This window comes from Diospyros lotus, chromosome 11, assembly GCF_014633365.1.
Source record: "Diospyros lotus cultivar Yz01 chromosome 11, ASM1463336v1, whole genome shotgun sequence".
NCBI classification, from domain to species: Eukaryota; Viridiplantae; Streptophyta; class Magnoliopsida; order Ericales; family Ebenaceae; genus Diospyros; species Diospyros lotus.
This window is the reverse complement of record NC_068348.1, coordinates 19,573,697-19,596,023: the sequence shown is the minus strand read 5'-3', so window position 1 is coordinate 19,596,023 and position 22,327 is coordinate 19,573,697. Positions and strand designations below refer to the sequence as shown.

The 22,327-nt window shown below is 36.6% G+C and overlaps 1 protein-coding gene across 1 annotated transcript in view; it reads right to left on the bottom strand.

Moving 5' to 3' along the window:
• Positions 1–9,107: 9,107 nt before the first annotated feature.
• LOC127813229 (uncharacterized) overlaps positions 9,108–22,327 on the bottom strand; it is a 50,683-nt gene continuing 37,463 nt past the window's right edge. The window contains exons 3-5 of the mRNA XM_052354094.1: positions 17,218–17,308; positions 10,363–10,465; positions 9,108–10,276 (exon numbers count right to left, since the gene is read on the bottom strand). Of these exons, the coding sequence (XP_052210054.1) occupies positions 9,572–10,276; positions 10,363–10,465; positions 17,218–17,308 (899 nt within the window). The 3' untranslated portion in view covers positions 9,108–9,571. The remainder of the gene's footprint in view (positions 10,277–10,362; positions 10,466–17,217; positions 17,309–22,327) is intronic.

Here is a 22,327-nt window from a genome sequence, read left to right as displayed (position 1 = left end):
ACTTTTATTATGTCAAGACATCACATGTCATATAGTTTACTTTTGAATAATTCACTCTAGACTTTAAAGGATGGGATTCGTTCATGACAAAATGCATGCTTCAAAATTCAAACTAAAATCAAATGCATGTAATTTTGCTTAAGCTCATATGAAATTTCTTTTTAAACTAATTCTATTTCTCTTTCTAGAGTTCCAAGAGAGCTTGAAATCTTTTTGTTACCCCTCGTAAAAATGGTTTTATTCACCAAACATCTCTAATCTAATCTCTCTAACCTTTACTCTTTTTCTCTTCTTTTTGTTGCTCTTGTTTTCTCTTCTTCACCTGTTAATTCCTTTTTCATTTTTTGGAGTGATTTTCTCTTACCTCAAGCATTGGTGGCATTTAAATTTCATCAAAGAGGATGATGATTGGTGCTGTAATGATAAAAATTGATCTTGAGGGTACATAGTTCGATGGCGCTCTAATCATGGGAAACCTAGTTACACCATATACCTAAACCTTTAGAAGAAACCTAACAACAAGGAAAAGTAACCAAAACTACACACATATACAAACACCAAGATCTCAACTTCTAAAAGCAATAACAAGGAATAAACAACTACAACTTTGAGAACTTGCAACTACTCAATAATGCTAGAGAAAAAGATCAATCTAGGGTTGATGAGAGCCAACCAAATTCAATGACAACCAAACCAAGCTACCTAAAACAAACACGATATGTTCTAGCATGGAATCTGAAAACATTCATCAGTTTTAACTTTGCATGGTAGAGCCCATATCCACATAAAATAGTGTCGTCTTCAAAAGAATCTAAGAATTGACTATTTATGGAGCATCAAGGTAAAGCCCTTAAAAATCTCAACATCATTGGAAGCAATCATCATTGCTTTGATGAGATTTGAAACAGTTAGTGGAGACGAGTGGGTTAGGGATCACTAAGGATCCTATTAAAGAGCCAGATGGGAGAATTGAGTAGAGTAGGTGATTCTTTACTAAAACAACAAGGTGTCAAAATAGGGAAGAAAGTGGTTAGCATGGGATGAGCCTAAGAAGGTTGTACAGGAGAAGGATATCAGGGGAGGAGAACGGCGATGGAGCCAAATGGCGAAGAGGCATATTTGGTGACAAAAAGTTTCCTTCAATCTTTCACTTGAATCCTCTTTTCTTTTTTCCTTCCGGTCCCCTACTTCAATCTCCCATTTTCTTGAACAACACTGGCTATCCTCTCTTCCTTTCCCCAAATCCACTAAGTCATCTCCCCAAATCCCTTTATATGGATCAATCCTTTTCTCTTCTCTACTCATTTCTGCTAAGTGCACCTCAATCCTTGTTGGTTTCCCTTGTTTGTGGTTTCTGTTGGGTTCCCTTATTTGAGGTATTTGTTGGTTTCCCTCATTGTTTAATTTAATTTCTATCACGAAGGAATCGTTGTTACCATAGCCGTGGGACCTCAAGGAAAGTTTGTGAAGTTTTGACCCCTTTTAATTTCTTTGCATCAGAAGTTGTTGATGGATAATTTTGTGGGCTCCTCGTGTTTGTTCCCTGAGTCACCAATGGTGCCAATGAAGTTGAGTTAGTGATCTTATTATGGTTGGGGCTTTTTCTCTTTTCTTTGCGATTTATTTCATGAAATTTTTTTATGTACATCAGGGCCCTATTAAGTTTCGTTGGTTGGTTATGTTGTCATCTTTGGCTCCTTAAAATTTGGTTCTTGGGGATATTAGTCAAGAGGATTCCTATACTTTACAAATTGTGACCCTTTCAAGTCATTCTCTTGCCTTTTATTGGGCCACGATAGAGTCATCCCTATGCTATGAGACTTTAAAACTACCTTATGGTAACCCCCTGGTTGGGTTTGCTCGCTTGATTGCCCACTAAAAGTCTTTTGGTTCTTTGCCTCTGATACCAATCCTTTTAGTTTATTTAGTGGCCTGATTTCATATTTTCCTTTTAATCCTTTGTTGGTTTTTTGATGTAAGGGTCTTAACCCTCCCTTCTCCCTTCTCTTGTGCTTACTGTTGCCTTTAGGCTTTAATTCCATGTTTAGTAAAATAATAATAATGTAATTAAATTAAATTATTCCTAGTGAAACACGTAAAATAATTAGAGTTGTATGCCTTAATTTTATTAGATGAAATTGGTTATGTGAATTTTAATTCTATCTAACAATATATTTATATTATTGTATTTTTATAATAAATGAAAATCTATAAATTAATTTTGTAATGATGGATTTTTTTTTTTTTTTGGTAATGATAGGTAGGTAATTGCAGCATGTGGGAAACCACATCTACTCAACTTACTTTTTTTAAATTTTCTTTATTTCGTTGTCTGTAAGGATAGGAAAGCTCTATTTAATGGCATGAACTAAATCAAAATCATATTCAACTAGTCCAAAAGAAAAGTGATCAAATTGAAAAAGAAAAAAAAAAAAAAAATCTTTAGCCCCATGGTATACATATTATTTTCTCCTTATCATAATATTTTCATAATTATGATATATTTTGATGGTTTAAGTTTAATTCATAGATATAATAATTTAACCATATCATTTGATATAGCTATTTCTCCTTGTATTGTATATTATGTTGCAGAAAATGACAATCCAACTGACACATGAAGATGGAGTTTAATTCTTAATTCATGACCTAATTATATGGCTAAAACTTCCCAGAAATGAACATACTTTGTAATTAAAACATGATTATTTAATTTTAATTGGAGAGAGAGGGAGAGAGAGAGAGAGAGTAATATATTTATGAAAATGTCAGGACGCAGGAGGAGGGCAGGGAAGGTGGGTGTGGGTGGTGGGTGTCAATTATACATGATTCATCTGTGAAATCATGCATGTATACATGTGTGCAAAAGTACATTATATGGCATCTGTTGTGATTTGATGGTGATAACGGCAAACACAAGAAGCAGCATCAAAAAGAAGAGAAAAAGGGGCATTTGAGGTGATGAGAAATTAGCAAGCAAACCAATTCCCCCATATACATATATATATACACTGCTAATCAAACAGAGAGAGAGAGAGAGAGGGAGAGAGAGAGAGAGAGAGAGAGAGAGAGAGAGAGAGAGAGTTTTGATTCTTTTGCTGTAAAACAAAAAAAACCCACTGAGACAGACAGATAGAGAGAGGGAGAGGCGTTGAATTGAATGAGTGGGTCTTTCGTGTTTTGCTGCAAAAGAATCAAATCTTTCCCTCTTCTCTCTCTCTCTCTTTCTCTCTGCAGTGCTGACTGCAACAGCATCATCCATCCTTTAATTCGATGTGGTCACACCTTCTCTTTGGAGCCATCCATCCATTGGGTCCATCTACCAATGGCTTCTGCTTTACCCACAGTTTTGGAAAGAGTTTTAGTGACGAAAACATATATGTTGTGACAAAGTTTTGTTACAAAACAATCTTAATCTCCAATAACATAACCCAAAAAAACAACATTGTTTTGGGAAGCTAGACTGCTTAATTATGTACGTAAAATATTTTATAGATATGTATGTATAGATGTTATATAGAATAATATAACTCGTATACATATATATATATCATGAAAAACATTGTTAAAATTATTCATAATAATCATAAAATATTACCAACTAAATTATTTTTAAGCATTATTTGTATATAAGTTTTGCATGAATAATATTTTTCACTACAAATAGGGTGAATTATACAAGTAATCCCAAGAATTTTACACTTCATTACAAACAAATTTCCATGCTTTAAAATTCGTCTTCATTCATTACTGCTGTATTTTGATTCTTGTTAAAATTTCAATCCTCATGCACTCACTCTATTTTCCACCAGAATTTTGCATTAACAGAGTTTGATGTAATAAACATTAAAAAAAGGGTCATGTGATGTTACAAGTATTCCATCCGTCCAAAAATTAACCTAAACCCTAAATTTATTAAATATTATATCATGTATAATTATATGTACAATTTACCTAACATTTATGTATTGTTGCAAAAAACAATTTGATGCTAGAGTTTTTAGCTTTTTTTTTATTTGTTGAAAACTTTGTATATAGATTTTATACGAATTTTGAATATTGAATAGTTTTTCTTTTTTACTTTTTATTGATTAATATAATTTTTATATTGTTTAAACCTATCTCGAAATTAATGTTGGGTCTCAGCAGGGAGCTTTGAGTGCGATCTTGCTCATGGAATGGAGGCATTTGGTAAATTTCTTGGGTCTCCTTTGACAGTACTCTCTCGTTGCATGCATATATATATATATATATATGGTGTTGTGTTTTCTTTCGGTTTACTGTTTGTTTAGGGTTGGGTTTGAGGTTTGGTTGCTTTTGCGTCTAGGGTTTGCGTTCTTTGGCCAGACTATTGGTTCTAGTACTAATTTGTATGGTACGGTTTGATTTGTTGTTAGTTTGGTCTTGTAGGTTTTGTGTGGTGGTTTGCTTGCTCCTTGCTCTTGCTTGTTGGCTCGTCCAAATTCTTCTGCCTGAGTTCGCCTCCCCCCTCCTGCTGCAGTCTTGTACTGTTTACTTTCTCTCTCCTCCATTGACTTCTTAATTAATTAGCAAAAGCAAAATTCCTCCCCCAATTTGGATTGGATGATCTACTTTAAGGATTATTAAGTTAATATATATAGTTGAAGAATTTAATTTGCTCATTTTATTAGATTACAACTTGATTTTGAAGTAATATGTTTTTTGATAATCTATTTTAATCATAAATATATAGTTTTTAAACAATAATATTTTACATCTAAATGTGGAGAATGATTTACTTCAAGAAAAAAAGATAAGTCATAAAATAATTAACATCAAATCATTTAATATTTGGGTTCTTCTTTAATTACAAGAAATATATATATATATATATATATAATTGGTTGAGGCCAGCAAATAGCAATGTTATCATCTGCATCTTAAGAATCAGACATAAACCACATCGATAATAAATAATGCATGTTTGGACTGCACGAGATGTGCGAGTGAGATGCCAAAATCATCAAATATTGAGGAATCTTCATCTTTCCTTCTATATATATTATATTCCCACCTTTTCTATGGGAAGAATTAATTGCTTGTGAAGATCACTCACGTCAAAACAGATCAACCACACACACACACATATATATACATACATATAGTTTCTAATTTTTTTTTTTTTGTTTCTGAATGAATCACTTTGAAAATTGTTTTTTTTTTTTTCGTTGGAAATTCATCTCAGAATATCACAGTTGAAAAGAATATATAATAAGAAAGATCCATTTTAATTAACCAAAAAACGAAGAAACAAAGAAAGATCGAATTTCATTTGTCTCCCTTGCTAATTAAGATCATGACATGCCTGCACTTCTCATTTTCAAAGCAAAATCATATTTGGATGTTGGTTTCTTCTCAATTATATGTGTGTGACTGAGACTTAAGAAAATTTTAATTTACTTTGCTTCCACGTTGCTTTGTTGCCTCCTCCCATTAATTCAGTCTCTGTCGCAATCTCTTTCATCCATGCCCTCCTCATCTTCCACACCTTCCTACCTAAGAAATTAGGAAGAAAAAAACAAAAAACAAAAAAACCTAATTTGCTAACATGAAAAGGTAATACAAGTATTAATGAAAGGAGGGCCGACATCTACTTCAACCTTTGATTTTCGTTACGTCTTCACCTGGTAATTGAAGAATGGTGCATAATCATGTGTTCACATATATAATTGAAAGAAGCCCATGATTTGCCTCCTCATTTTGTCTCTTTCTCATTTTTTCCCAATGATTTTCTTTTCTTTTTGTGTGTGTGAAAGTGATTTGATGATATATATACAAAAGGGAAAAGGGTAATAATTAAGGTCCACTATTGTCATTCTTGGAGGAAAACACAAAAGGCAAAAATTTGGGAGAAATAATTGGATCTTTGTCTGGTGTGTGCCCTACTGACTCCACACACACACACACATATACACATATATATCATCAGCGGCATTTAATTGTCCTCTCTTTATAATTAAAAGGGTGCCCTCTTTCATTTTATGGGCATTCAAGTCTTGCTTTTTCTATGACTACACAATATTAGGTGACAAAATAAAAATCAATAACCAAAGACAAGAAAAGAGAGAGGCACTGTCATGCTTAGTTAATTAATTTATTCAGTATTATACATTCATAAAGAGTAGTGATAGGAACTCTCATCGATATATAAGTTAAAAAATATAAGCAATTAGTAGATGTGAGAAAGCAATGAAACGTACAAGTAGCAGTAGAAAATCTAGTACGAGGGGCAATGGGTCCATCAAATCATGCCTTGCCACCACCTTCTTCTATTTCTATTGATCAGTTTGGTTGGTGACATTTTAATGCCATATATCTCAGTGTCACTTATTGGTTCTTATGAATTTATATTCTTCTTTGGGAAAGTTTGGTCTGTAACTATATATGTATATACACTTGTATGGTGGATTATACGTAATGATTGATTTTGCTTTCTCCTCCACCACCTACCAATCTTGGAGTTGGAGTGCTGATCAGTGCTTGTTTGGTAACAAGAGAAAATGGGGGAAAATGGATCGATGGGTAATGATCTAGAAAGAAAATTAGTTGAGCTCAAGGGAAAGGAGCTAGACCTGTAGACCAGAAGGTGCTGGGCGTAAGAAAATTAATTAACGACAATTAAAATATATATCGTTAACCCGCAAATAATTAAAGAGAAGTGATTGAATATAAGGGTGGTGAAGAGGTTAAGGAGCCTTAATTAATCTACCTCCTCCTCTTCCAATTAAAGCTGGACCCGGAGAGGAAGAAAACAATTGAAGTTCAATCGATCCCTGTGCTTCCTTAATTATGTTCGATAATATATGATATACCAACGCAATTAAAGCAGCCAACCATTAATATGCAGCACATTAGGTTAATTAGTTTGCAGATGGACAGTTTTAATTTGTTCGAGTCAATTTTGGAATCTCATGTTGGGAATGAATTAAGTTAATCCTCAAATGGCTTACGAAACATTGGGAAAGAGAGGATTAATTAGGAAGTCAAGAACCCATAATACGATGTTTAATATTTAGTGTCATTTCCTGCACACTCAACACACAATGAGAACTATTCAATATATTTATAATTAGAAGCTGGGATTATATATATATATATATATATATAATTAGTGACAATATTATTATAAGATTAATGAACCGACTACGCTTAAAGAAAGAAAGGGAAAATGCAAAAATTAGTCAATGGGAGAGAGGGTTAGCTTAGCTTTAGCTAGCTTGATTAATATAGACAAGATAGTACGTGGGAGTAGATCACGTACGTACGTATAATGTAGTAATTAATTAATTAATTAGGTGATCAGTGTTTGAAACCAATAGTCACACAAAATTTAATTAAATCATGATGCATACGTATAGTTTCAAAGCCACTTTAATTAAATTAAATTAAATTAATGATTCTACTACCTCGGATTCCTATTAAAAAAAAAATAAATTATTTTATTATTAAGTTGTTCTTGATTCTTTTACCCACACACACACGCATATATATATATATATATGCTGTTTTTTTTATATAATTAGTGGGCATGAGATCAACGTTACCATTAGATACCATTTTATTTTTTGAGTGTTCATCTAATTAACCATTTTGGTAGCAGCTAGCTGAGATTTTGGATACTAATTAATGATCAGTTTATTATCTGCGTTAATTTCTATATATTGACTCGTATATACATGGATTAATAATTAATATATCAACTAAAATAAGGAAATTTTGTACTAGCTAATTATGGGTACCTACTTTCATCTTCAAAATCAATACTTTTCCTTGCAAATATATATTTGGTTAAATATCCTTAATTAATTCCCTTTAGAAATCATATTTTTCTGACAAATATTTAGTTAACAATTAGATTCATACAAGCAACGGGTGAATCTTTCTTTAATTAGCATCTATCTATCAACAGAACTCTATATATATAAAAAATTAAAAAAGAATTGCGAAACAGTCTAAAAAGAATGGCTAAGAAGAACACATATATGGACCTATATATATATATATTCCAATTAGAGCATCGTATGTAATGTTGGCAACAATGTTTTGATCTTTCAAATGGTTTCTCCTAATCTAAACTTTTGCCTTTGATGAACAGAGAAGATGGGCAGCCATGCCTAGCATAGCAGGATGATTCGTGATTGAGATTTGGGATCAAGAGTGAGGAGAGAACCGGCCTTGCCTTGAGAGCCTTGCCTTGAGATAATGGAAATAATAATATAAAAATTCCCTTGGAAAGGTGATGTTGAGAGAAGATGAGATGAGCCACAGAGATTGGGAAGGATTGACTTTCGGCGTTTGTTTCAAGGGAAAATGGCCGAGAAAGATATTCACCAAGAAAGGTGGTGGTGTTATTGAGAATAAAGCAAGAAAAGCACCACCCCATTGGGACTGGAAGCCTCCCCCCCCACAAACCCCAAAATGGTTTTATTGAAGGAAGGAACTTTCTTTCTTTGAGGGAGAATTCAAATTCACAAAGATGCAACTTCCCTTTCATAATAGTGCCACCAGCCTTTAGACCCAATATTGCGTACCCCAAATGATTATTATTATTATTATTTACAGACTATATATATACCAACCAATGGGAGAGGGAGGGGATTGTTCCATTGTGCATCTTCCCTTCCCTTGACAAAGCAAAAATTGTGACAAGTTCCATCTTATGGGATTATTCTTTTTCGTGGGACCAATTCATCTTATTAGCAGCTAACATGACTTCGACTCAAAAGTTTAAATAACGTGCAAACTAATCTGTCAGCTGCTGTTTGGGTTGTCAACTGTGCCCAAAGTTGACTCCACATGCTAGAGGGAGACAGCATGATTTCACCACTGATTTGTGCCTATACAAAAGCCTGCCTTCGGTTCCATTTTTAAGGATTTGCATTCATTTATTTACTTTTGCTCTGATAGGGAAATTCCACTCTTAAGGACATTCTGCTTTTGAGGTATGGGAATGCTTTATGCCCAAAATACAAAGCCCCCAATTAAATCAAAGAAAGATGATTCCAGTTCCACTTGCTGATTGTTAATCAGCAACCAGCCCCAAATTATGACTCGGGTGAAAAACCATTACTAAGAGTGGTATCTCATTAAAGACAAATAAAGTTATGGTATCTCATTAAAGCAGCATCAAACACACGGCCAAAAAAGGAAAAAAAGAAAAAAAAAAAAAGAGGAGCAGCATGTAACAAACGAGGATTTGTTTGGAAGGCAGATAATTAGACTCACTGAAATCAACAAAGTAGGGAGCCTTCTCCACCGAAGCCCCCTTCTGATGATTTGTGCTGCACCCAGATCCATACAACCATGGATGGATGGGATGGAAATCTCTATTTTCAAGTCAGAAATAAGCAGCCTGAAGTAAAACGCAATTCTCAATCTACGTGCATATGTTGAGCTTGATGTTTAGTATGATGAATACCGCCCTCCCTTTCAACCAAATGGGTCATCATTCATTAGGACATCCTTCTGGAGTCCAGAACATAGCCACAATATTATGACCACCTTGTCTGGGATAAAATCCAATCCCCCCCTTGAAATGTATGTCAAATTATTATAGAGATAATATGTCCTCCCCGAGTGAAGAAAAACGTATATCAATCTGATTAAGAGCATCTTGATCAACGGTGGCCGTGCTAAACCATTTCGGTATGGAATAATCCGACTGTAGTAATCCAAGGGAAGAATCATTTTCAGAGGTCTCCTGCTCAGACATCTCGCTTCCTTCTGTCATAGTTTGGGCTGTCCTATGCTGATTGAAGAGCTGATGTTTCATCTCCAAGCAAGATTTTAGATCTTCCTCATTTCGAGCTTTATTCAACTTATCAAGAAGATCATCTAAAGCTGACGCCCTATCGGCAGGCCAAGATCTTACTTTCTCTTGATTTTTGATCAGTGCATCTTGCTTGTTTAAGTTATTGCACCCATTATCTAACTCAATCTTCCGAAGCTTTGCTAGTCCTTGATCAATGATGACTCTGAGTCTCTTTCTAAGATTTTCAGTCCTAGTAGGTTTCCATGCCAGCTTTAATTTTAGCCCTGCTTCCACCATCTTATTGCTGTCTTCCACAGATGTAGAGTTACTTTCTGAGAAGTGGGAACTGATGGATCCTTCACCCGTAGAATTCATACCAAACAACTTCTCTAGTAAACTAATGTTCTCCACGTACCGGTCAAAAGCCTGATTTCCTGCTTCCCGGTTTCCCTCCTTGTATTCTTTCAATTTCAGAAACCTCCATTCATTTATAATTGCAGCATCCTGAAAGGCCCATTGTATCAGGAAATTATTATCAAACCAAATTATTGGATCAGAGATGAGAACAAATGGGAGATGTATGTATGCACCTTTCTGGTCAGTGGCTTCCTTGATCTAAGGGGGCTCTGCAAATTATTGAATTGCGCAAAGTTATTGGAGAGTTGCCGAAGTGAAGTAAGCCTATGTGAATTCCTGTAACAAAGCCCAATGTTGAGACAACATTATTTTTGACCAAGGATGGAGTTGAGACTTGCCTTAAATGCCAAAACCAACTGAATCTTATGACCAAGGAAGATTTAAGTCAATTTTTACCAGAGTGATATACGTACATGTTCTTTTTATAAGTAAAAAAAAAAAAATGTTAAACAGAAACAATTATGAGGGAAAATCAAAATAAGCCTGTGACAAAAATGGTTTGCTTGATACAGCGAATAGGATATCATTGCCTTCAAGAACTATTACATTCCTCTCGTGCAAAATGCCCTAAATGACATAAAAGTGCGGGAATGCCAAACACATCTAATCTTGCACGTCAGAACCATGAATCACCTGGGCCAGGATCTGATGTAAAAGCTATCACCAACCCTACATCAGACTCCCTAACTACTAAACAACAGAGAATGAAACAATGACATGGTTCACTGATTTGCCACTGACTGTACACAACCACCAAGTAGTAGCAAGCCATCTCATGTTAACTCATGCAAGGTAAGAATAGAACTGACTACACGGTAAAAATGAAGGCCAGCTGATAGAGATCCAAATCTCCACAAAGACGTTCAAGGGAAGATAGCCCCATAGAAATGTAAGGATGCAAAGTTGCAAACAGACACCCTAAATAATGGGCTTCAACATCATTTGCCCTCTTGCCTTGCCCACAAAATGATGGTGAACCATATTACCTGGAGTGTGGATTGTTCTGTTACATGGAAAGGAAGGAGGAAAATGATCTTGCTAGTTGTTATATGTTATAAAACAGGTATGAAACTGAACAAACTTGAACAATTCAATTAATCATAAAATGTTTTTTTTTTTTTTTCATCTTGCATTGAACTCAAGATGGGTATATATATACACAAGATCTCCTTAAGAGATATCTCCTAAAATACAAGGACAAATAAAAAAAAAAATTAAACTAGACTTGAATAATAAAGATAATCAGAGAAATTTTGAACTTGTTGAACTCATTTTTTCCTATTTTTTCTGGAACTACTTTATCTCTTATCTGAACTTTTGGGTCAACCAGAAAATAGATATAATATCCTAAACTATCTCTGAGATATCCCACAAAATTATCATTCTTAGATCTAGGATCCAACTTCTATGTTCTCAACCTCTTTACAAAAACCAGGCAACCCCAAATCCTAACATGCTTAAGACTTGGAGGTTTTCCAACCCATATCTCATATGGTGTGGTTAAAACAGATTTAGTTGATACTCGATTTATCAAATAAATCGCAGTAAGAATAGCATAACCCCACAGTGAAATAGACAAATCCGTGCATCTTAGCATAGAATGAACCATGTCCAACAAGGTCTTATTCTTACGTTCAACCACACCATTCAACTATTGTATGTAAGGAGAAGTCAACTGTGAAATTATACCACAAGCCTTAAAATAATCAATAAACTCAATACTCAAGTATTCACCTTCTTGATCTGATCAAAGGATCTTGACATTTTTTCCTGTTTGGTTTTCTACTTCAGCTTTGAATTCTTTGAACTTTTCAAATATTTCAAATGTGTACTTTATTAAGTACATATAACCATACCGTGATAAATCATCAGTAAAAATTACAAAGTAGATATAATCAGCCTGGGCCATAACATTTATAGACCCACATATATTTGAATGTACCAATTCTAACAATTCAGTAGCCTTTTCCCCTTGTCCAACAAAAGGAGACTTAGTCATTTTCTTGAGAATACATGACTCACAAGTTGGCTCGGGTTCAACACACAAATCACATATAAGCCTACTCTCGCTGATATGACCCCGCCTTAGGTGCCACAACTGTTTGGGATTAATTTGATTACCCCGAGAACGCTTCTCTTTTAATGTGGTATTAGGCCTAACAACTATTTGTTGGCTATATTCACATGCATGTGTTCCCAGCAAATATAGACCGCTTATCATCACAGCTTTGCCCACACACACATTATCAAACATAATCAAACATTTATTACATGCAAAAGTAAATGTATAACCGTGATTTGCAAGTTGTAGAATTGAAACAACATTCCGAATCATATTCGATATATGTAAATGGTCACATAAAACCAGTACATGCCCAAAAGATAAAGATACAAAAGTAGTCCCTATGGCTAATATAGCAACGCTTGCCCTATTGCCAACCCACAAAACCACTTCGCACTTCCCAAGCACCCTACTTTGATTGAGATCCTACGCAGACGAACAAATATGAGAAGTAACGCCAAAATCCACAATCCAAGAAGCAGGATATCGACCAATCGAAAGATCAATCTCAATAACACACATAGAAGGAAAAATACCTTGACCCTCCGGGCGTTTTCCTTTAAAGCTCCTCAGATAGTCTAGACAGTTCCTCTTCCAATGTCCCTTCTGACCACAAAAGTAACAATTACCCTTGTCCTGAACCTCCATACCCTTTGTCTCTATCTGACCACCACCCCCGTTGGCTTGGAGAACATTTCTCTTTCTCTTCCTAGATTTAGGTTTCTCTTCCTATATTCTCATCCATTCATTGGTTTCGAAACTACTAAATCACCCTTCACACTAGCAACAACATATCAAGCACCCCCCCCCCCCCCCCCCCCCCCCCCCCCCCCCCCCCCCCCCCCCAAAAAAAAATAACCCACCAACCCACCCAAACATGAACTGAACTAGTATAACTTACACAACCACCCTTAACAACACACATTACTCTGAACCCCAAGATCCACATTCTCATTAACCACAAGCACAATATCAAGCACCTAATGACTCCACCACATTAAAGACATGCTGAGATTGCAGATCACACTCCTTGTAGATTGACAAGCCTTGTAGACAACTCTACTACTAATTGTCAAGACCCTAGTCCTAACTAAGGTTTTCTTTGAAGATAGAATTGGAATTAAGGGAGAATTAGATAGAAAGGAGGGAGAAACTGAAAAAAAGTAAGGAGAAACAAAGAGAACAATAGGGGGAAATGAAAGACTTCAATAACTTCTTGACAATTCATTCATAAATTCGCAATGTGGGTTATGGCTTTATATATAAAACTAACCAACATTTATTTATGATGGTTACAACAGTTACCACTTCCCTTCCGCAACTCCACTACACCTAACTACTCCTAATACATAGCTGTAAATAACAACTAGATAAAGACATAACAACTGAAATAAAAAAATAACTTCCTACTTCATCTAGATTGTGGCATTCCCTCCCCCAAGAAATCACAGTGACTCGCCACTATTTCTTCATCCAATCCTTGCTTTAACTATCTAATTCTTCCTTCGCCTTTTCTTGTTCCTTTCTCTTTTCTTTTGCCTCCTTTTCTTTCTCCTTCTTGGCTTTATCTTGTGGATGAAAGAGAAACACAACATCTCTTTGTTTAAAAAGTATTTCAGGCTCTCTTGAAGTACCCACTTTACTTATCTCTACACCATAGAAATGGCAACAAGACTGTCATATTGTTCAGGATTAGAAACATTCAAAACAACAGTCAAATATTCTCCAGCTAGAATTATCTTAACCTCCTTGATGCCTGATTTAACCGAAGCTATGAACTTCTCAACCTTCCCCGAAACCAAAGGCAAAGGAACATTATTCTTAGGACTTTCTTTCTCAGAACCATATTTCTCTTTCCCAATCTCAAGAAATTCTTTGCTAATTTCTTTCAATCCTAATGATTGATTGTTTGAACCAATCATCTCATAGTCAAAACTTCCAAGATAGCCATCTTGAGTATCTTCTTCAGAAACTTCCCTTTTTAAGGAATCAGGTTGTTCCTCTAGATCTACTTTCTGAACATCTTGGACTTTATTGTTTTTATTTGGAGAATGAATTTCACTGCCAATATCATCACTGTTAATGAATTTCTCAAGATCGGAAGTAATTAAAGAGTCATTCTCCACAATTTTGACTTCTCCTCATACTGCTTTACTTCAAGGAACTCCTGAGCCTGATTCCATGGCTGTTAATGGAATACTGATTCCTTGGACGAGTAATATATGGATCTCCAACAAACACAAGGATTGGTCTCTTTTTTTGAATAACTTGATCAGGATATTCCTTAGAAAATAATTCAACTAGAAGACTAACCTGATACCGTTTGGCCATCATGATCATGAGTTCGTCCAGTTTATTTTCAAATCTATCCATAGAAGCTTCGAGCGTTTGGTAACTTTCAGAAACGGAGAAAATCTGAAAAGAGCTAAATCTGAGGCTAAGAAACTGCTGTTCTGATACCAAATGTCAGAACTTTAGTCCTAACTAATTTTTTTTTTTGAAGATAAAATTGGAATTGAGCAAGAAATAGGAAGACAAACTGCTGCTCTGAAGATAGAAGACAGCAGTTACTGCTTCCCTTCCACTACACCTAACCACTCCCAATACATAATTATAAATAACAACTAAATAAAGATATAACAAATAAAATAAAAAAATAACTTCCTAATTCATCTAGGTCGTGACACTAATGTTGCAAGCATTCCAACTAAACTATTAGGCAAAACTCATTTAGCTTTTCGACTCCTCTTTTCAGCATCAATACTGTGAAGGGCTCGTTCAACCTCCCCTCATCCTTTAAAAAAAATGTATAGATGCTTTGATATGTGGCCACCTGCCACACCACATGCCATACGTCATTGCTGAAATAATGTAATGGCGAAACAATATTAGACCAAGTGCCTAATCATAATAGAAAGTATACAATGCTCACACCAACTCTGCACAAGATCTCTGTAACATAACTATGATCCTCAAAAAATTGATCAAAAATATGCCCAGGAAAACTAGTTTCCACTCTCCTCTTTGATGCAATGATTTTTAGGGAGCTCCACAATAACAGTGAAGGACTGACTCTTTGAGCATACCCCCCTCTTCAGCAATAATGCCAGTGTGATTTACCCCCCATCTAGTAATAATGTATATGACAATCTGATTTTTCCTACAGTCCATAGTAGCCATCTTCTGAAGAAACCTACTAATATAATTCATCAACCAAAACTGCCCTGGATTTCTTCTTCCAATTGATCTCCTCCAATCCTAAGATTCAAGGCCTCCTTCCTCTCCTTCCATCTCTGATTTAAGCAAGCTTCTCTTCCCTTAAAAGGGCAACCACCTCTCTTTCTTATCCAACCTTAGAGTTAGAACAACAACATCCAAGCCTTAATCCCACTTGGTGGGTCCCCATTTTCATACATTGCCTTTTTGTAATACCGTTCTATCTCAATCTTGCCTTTTCATACATTGCCTTTTCCTACAAGCTTAATCTTCTCACACAAGTGAAAACTGAACGTAAGTGAAAGATATTCATTTTTGTGTAATGGATAGTGTGTCTCCCAGGTGTGGAATTCTAAAAACTAAATGAGAAAAAAATACTTAAACCCCATTTAGATGAGTGACGTGTGTATCCAGAACTATCTGATGGATGGTAGTGTCTTAGGCAACAAGGCACCAGCTCTGAAGTTCCCAAGCTTCTTAGGCCCAATTAACTTGTGCAAACTCTCCTTAGCAAAAGAACCAACATTCCTCCTTCCACAATCTGCCTGTCTACTTCATTGCTTCCAGAAGTGGCACTCCTACAGGTCAGCACAACCTCTAAACAAGGAAAATACAGTTCAACACCCATGACGGACCCCAAGCTGGATCATCAGATATGGCAGAATAGCCCTTGACAAAATCTTGAGACATAGAACTGCAATCTGCTAAACCCCCTTTGCTAACATGGACAAGAGGCCTACAGCAACTTCTGGCCTGTTAGAATCACCCATCCCACACATTCAAAAGAACAAAAATCCTCAAAATCACAACCACCCATTGGGAGGAAACCAGATACCAGTTGGCTAGGGCTTTCTGACAGATGCAGGGAATAGTTAGCTTTGCCCCCAGTGGTAGCCTTCTTTAGTGCCATAACATTGTTGAGAACTAGCTCTGACCTTGCCAGACACTCCTTAGAATCAATCAGCTGTGAGACAACCTGAATTCCCTCCCAACATCACCACCAAAGGCCTGTGCCACTGCAAGCCCCACCATCACCCTTCAGAAAGACTCCAAGTCTAAAGGGCCAATCAAGTTTGCTGAAGAACAGCAGCTGGGTTGGGCCTTACACAACAAAACAGCTTTCCCAACCATGAACCAATAGTTGAAAATCACTTCGCCCACGATCTGAAGTGCCACAATAGGGGCTCCCCAACTCTTCATCCCAAACACTCTTCACATCTGCGCCCAAAACTAGGACTAATTTCTGCAGTTTGGCTTTGTTATATCCTGCCACAAACAAACCTAACCAGAAACATTGCTGCCTCCACACATGGGCGAGGAGCCATATCCCAGCCAGCTCCATCACCACCCCAGAATGATTAAAAGAACTGAGAGGACCATTAAATCAATAACATTGATTGTTGGGAAAGTGACGAACAAACAAAAAGAAAATTTCAAAAAACGACTCTCCTTTAAGCATTATCACTTCAAGAAATCCCAGAAAGCTCAGAATAATTCCTTGCTTTTGTCAATAAGCACATTCCCGTCAATATGTTCCTAAAGAATTAGAGATTATAATATGATGAAAACTAAGCATGCAGGAGGACCAACAAAAGTTAGAAAGCTCTGAACAACATGAGAGAAACATAATGCAAGTAATAAGTATAGAAACAAGTTTCACAAATGCAAACTTCTAAATATCAAATGTAAGCATCTTAATAAGATGCATGGACGTAGATACAATCTAAAACATCTAATGATCACAACTCACCCAGCGGGAGATGCCTCAGTTGACTGCTGATCGAATAAAGGGGACGCAGAAGATGGCGTCTTGTCCGAAAAAGCTGCGTTGGACTTTAAGACTGCAACCAGAAAAAAAGAAAAAGAAAAAGAGGTTCATGTTTGTAAAAGAGTGGGATAAAGAAAAACAATTAATTGAAATTTCTAAACCAGCCCTATATTGGAGGTTGGTTACAACTGTCTTAATGCTAGACTATAAAAACGGGAAAAAGCCTACACGGAGTTTCAGTACTGCATGTTCCTTTCACACAGCATAGCCTGTGAATTTTCTGATTAGGTTTCAAGAAGCTTAAGCTGTCAATGCATGAGAGGAGCAATATCAAGCCTCCATACCTACACTACTCTAATTGATATATCTTACTATAGTTCAATGAAGGTAGCAGCGACTATTTTTTATCCTAGCAGCCAATGAAACTACCTCATAACTTGGCACAGTAAACATAATTTTAATATTCAATTACCTGCCTCCTAAATAAAAGTTGATTTTATTAAAAAAATGGGAACTTGTGAGGATCATAAAGTACTTAAAATCACCATTCTGTCTAGTTGCTGGGCCCAGTCCTGCCCAGGCCTGATCCCATGACCCTTCTACAAGAAGTCACAAGGGACTACTCACATGCTGGGTATTCTTTTTGTTCTCAGTTTCCTTTCCAAGCCTCTATATGACCCAGCAAACTGTTTTGGAAGCGCTCATGACCACCCATGGTCCTATATTTACTTACTCGGCTTGGATTTGTTTACTCTTCTTTTAAGCTGCAGAACATGTTTGGTTGACCATACTTGCTACTTTGATCAATCAAAGCTTGCTCAAACAGTAAACACCTACAAGTTATCCTCCAAATTTCCAACCATCAAATGACCATTATTCTTGATCCACAATTTATACATTACCCACTAGAATGTTAATATACATCATGTTACGAACAGACAAAACACTCTAGGGAAAAACTGCCCAAGTTCAATCACAGGAAACTTGCCTTCATGGCTGGAAGCATATACACAAACTCGGAATATAAACACAAACTGAAAATATAAAGGAAAGAGAAGAGGCCAAGGATTTACCGTGGTTCACCCCAAAAAATAGGACTACGTCCACGTTGAGCTTCGGAGAAAAGAGCTCACTACACTATATGATAAACGGAGATTACACCCACACAAACAACTCACAAACACTCTCTGTACATCACTGGTTCACTAACAAAATCACCCAATAATCACAAATACAGATTAGAGGCTTGTACCTATCGAACCAGAGAACAAGAAAAACATAAACAGAGCATTTATAGAGCAAAATTGATAGAAAATCCCCAAAAAACCCTAGGCCGAAGACGACAATCTTTCCCTTCTCTTCCCCCCTTTTTCTCATCTAATGCTCCATATCCCGAGGAGAGAGATAAATAGTAATTTTAGACGGCTGGGATGGAGTCTTATAAAAGTAGGATGAGCGGCTAAGATCAGATCGTGCAACATGATCAATTATTCCAATGGAAAGGCAATCAGGCACCTGATGGAGCGAGGGATGGTTGTCGCGTGTGGCCATCCTGCTGGTGCCACAGGCAGCCAGCGGTTGCCACACGTGGCCTTCCTATCTCCAAGCTCAAACGACACCATTTGATGCTTCACCTCACCAATATCACATCATATAAAGCAATTTGAGCATGATTTAATAGTATAAACGTTAGCCATAGTTTGCTTTATAAATCATACTTCAAAATGAGAGTTTACAATTCACTATTCCTTTCAAATTACATTACATGCTAAGTGTTCTAATTTAGGCATATGTAACTGTTAAATAAGATAAGGAGTATTAGAGTAATTAACTTAAAATATTTGTATATATATGTTGGAACGAGATTAAGAAGTAGTGAAGATAAGAGACGGCCGAGAATCAAGATAGAGATAGGATTTTATCTTTTTACCTTTTTTTATCTATTTGTTGTATATTTAAATTGTTGTAATCTAGTCTTAGATATAAGGTAAGTAATCTAGTCCTAAAAGGTAAGGAATGTAATCTAGTTCTAAAACTTAGGAGAATTCTTAGGAACACTCTTATATAAATTCTGTTATATACATCAATAAAATATGAAGGAATATCGTTTCCTTTTTCCCACATGGTATTAGAGCTTCAGTCCTAGCTTGATACGTTGTAGCCCTAGTACCTTCATTGCACAGTTCCTTCCTTGTTTCTGCCTTCATCGCACAGCCTTCTATTTGATCCGCCAATCGGTTCTGCCTTTATTGCACAGTTCTTGGTCTGATTTGTTCTCACCCGAGTGCCTTTATTGCACTCACTAGCCTAAAGTTCCAAGAGCCTTTGGTAACCTACAACAGTTCAAGATTTCAGCCTTCCTCAGATTGCGATGACAGAATTATCAGATGTAGCAAGTCCAAATCCTGCAACTGGTGAGACAAATCTAGTGGAAGGACACCAGTCGGATCACTCTCCAGTAGCTGGTGAAGTTCCTCTCGCCTTTGAATTACCTATAGTCCATCCATCTTATAGGTTGGACGAAAATTCTTTCAATGGGCCCAATTAATGAAGACTCTTCTTAAAGGCCATGGGAAGGGTAACCATCTAGCTGGAAACCCTCCTATGGAAATGGATTCAACTTATATAGCCTGGGACATAGATGATTCTCGCATCATGTCTTGGTTATGGGGCACTATGCAACCAGAAATTAGTAGGAACTCTATGTTCCTGAGCACAGCCACAGTCGTATGGGAGACAGCACAACAGACATACTCCAAAACCCAGGATGCTTCCGTGATCTTTGAAGTCAAAACAAAGATCACATCTACCAAACAAAGCCAGCTCACAATCACGGATTACTACAACTTGATGAGAGGATTATGGCTGGAACTTGACCAATATCAGCTCATCAAGATGGTATGCCAAGAAGATGCTGCAACATTCAATCAAATAATTGAGCGAGACCGGATTGTTGAGTTCCTAGTTGGACTCAATCCTAAATTTGACCAAGTAAGGGTGCAAATTCTTGGTAAGGATAAACTCCCAAATCTAAATGAGGTTTTTGTAATTGTAAGGAGTGAGGAAAATCGAAGATATGCTATGCTAACTGAACATACCACCGAGGGATCAGCCCTAGTGATCAACAAGCAAGAAGGCAAAGGAAATAAAGCTGGAAAATCAGGGTTTCGGAACCTCGGCAGATCAGGATTAGGCTTCCAGAACTGCAACCCTAGTACTAATCGAGATTCACAGTGGTGTAGCTTTTGCAAAAAGCCTCGCCACACTAGGGAAACATGCTTTAAACTGCATGGGAAGGAGACAGTCTTGAGCAGGATTGGAGGCTTCAAGAACATGAAATCCCAAAGTTTTCATGTTAACAAGGAACAAGAAGAGGAGGTTGATAAAGGAGAAGCATAAGCTAATTTTACCCAACTTAATATCGAGAAGTTAGGTAAGTTAAAGGCTTTTCTCCGGACGTTTCAAGATGGAGGAACCTGCTCCTTTGCCCATCAAGATAACTCCCAAGGTAACTTCCCTTCCTATACAATTTTTTTAGCTTCTAAAATTGGTAAGAATAGCAGTTGGGTCCTTGATTTAGGGGCTACCAACCACATGACCCCTAATATTCATTGTTTTGTGACCTATGACACCCTTGATCCTACCAAACATATCATGATTGCCAATGGAACCACTTTCTCTATCTTAGGTAAAGGCAAAGTATCATTGAACTCTTAGGTTTCCCTTGAACAAGTTCTTCATGTTCCAACTCTAACTACCAGCTTAATCTCTATACAGAAACTAACCCAAAATCTTGACTATTTGGCTGTTTTCTCACCTTCAATGTGTAAGTTTCAGGACAAGAAAACGGGGCAAATGATTGGTGTGGCTAAAGTTCGAAATGGGCTCTACATCTTGGATGGGGAGAATGATTGTTCTACAACGAGACAACAACAACTTGTGGCTTTTTCTTCTTTCTCCCAATCAGCCTCTAACTTATATTCTATATGGTTATACCATTTTAGACTAGGTCATCCTCCATTTAGAGTGTTAATACAATTATTTCCAAATTTGTTTAATTCGTTAGATCCTAGTAGTCTTAGGTGTGATGAATGCATTGTTGCTAAACATCATCGAATCTCGTATCCAATTAGTAACAATTTATCTTCAAAATCATTCTACTTGATTCATTCTGATGTTTTGGGACCATCCAGAATACCCAATTGTTCTAGGGAAAAATGGTTTATTACGTTTATCGATGATTGCACTCGAATGTGTTGGGTATTTCTTCTAAAAGATAAGGTTGTTATTGGGTCCGTGTTGATCACATTTTGCAAAATGATTCAAACCCAATTTGGAACTACTATAAAAAGGTTTAGAACAAACAATGCAAAGGATTATTTTAACACTCACTTGCACAATTATTTCCAACAAGAGGGTATCATACATGAGTCATCTTGCATTGATACGCCCCAACAAAATGGGGTGGCAGAGAGAAAGATACGTCATCTTCTCAATGTCACCCGAACCTTACTTCATCATCATTATGTGCCAAAATATTTTTGGGGGAAGCAATGTTAACTGCTACTTATGTCATTAATAGGGTACCATCTAGGGTTCTCAATAGTCGAAGTCCTTTCCAATGTTTAACTTCATTTTTCCCAGACCTTAATCTTTATACTCAGTTACCCTTAAGAGTGTTTGGATGTGTATGTTTTGTTCACATACTCAAAATCCATAGAGACAAGTTGGACCCTAGGGCTCTTAAGTGCATCTTCCTTGGATATTCTCTAACACAAAAGGGGTATAAGTGCTACCACCCAAACACCCAAAAGTTCTATGTTTCAAAAGATGTCACATTCAGTGAATATCAACCCTATTTTGCTCCCATTCCAGCAAGGCCAGCAGATATCAAACCTATAGATATGGACTGGGAATTTCTAAATACTAGTCTCGAAACAAGAGCAGCCGGTCAGGGTCTTCCTTCCCAAGATACCCGCCCTATTATGACACCTCAACCCTTACCAACCAATCATCCTACAGAACAAGTTCACTCAAGGCTCAGTTCTCCTATAAGATACAAAGATTCTCCTTATATGTACAAGAGAAGGCA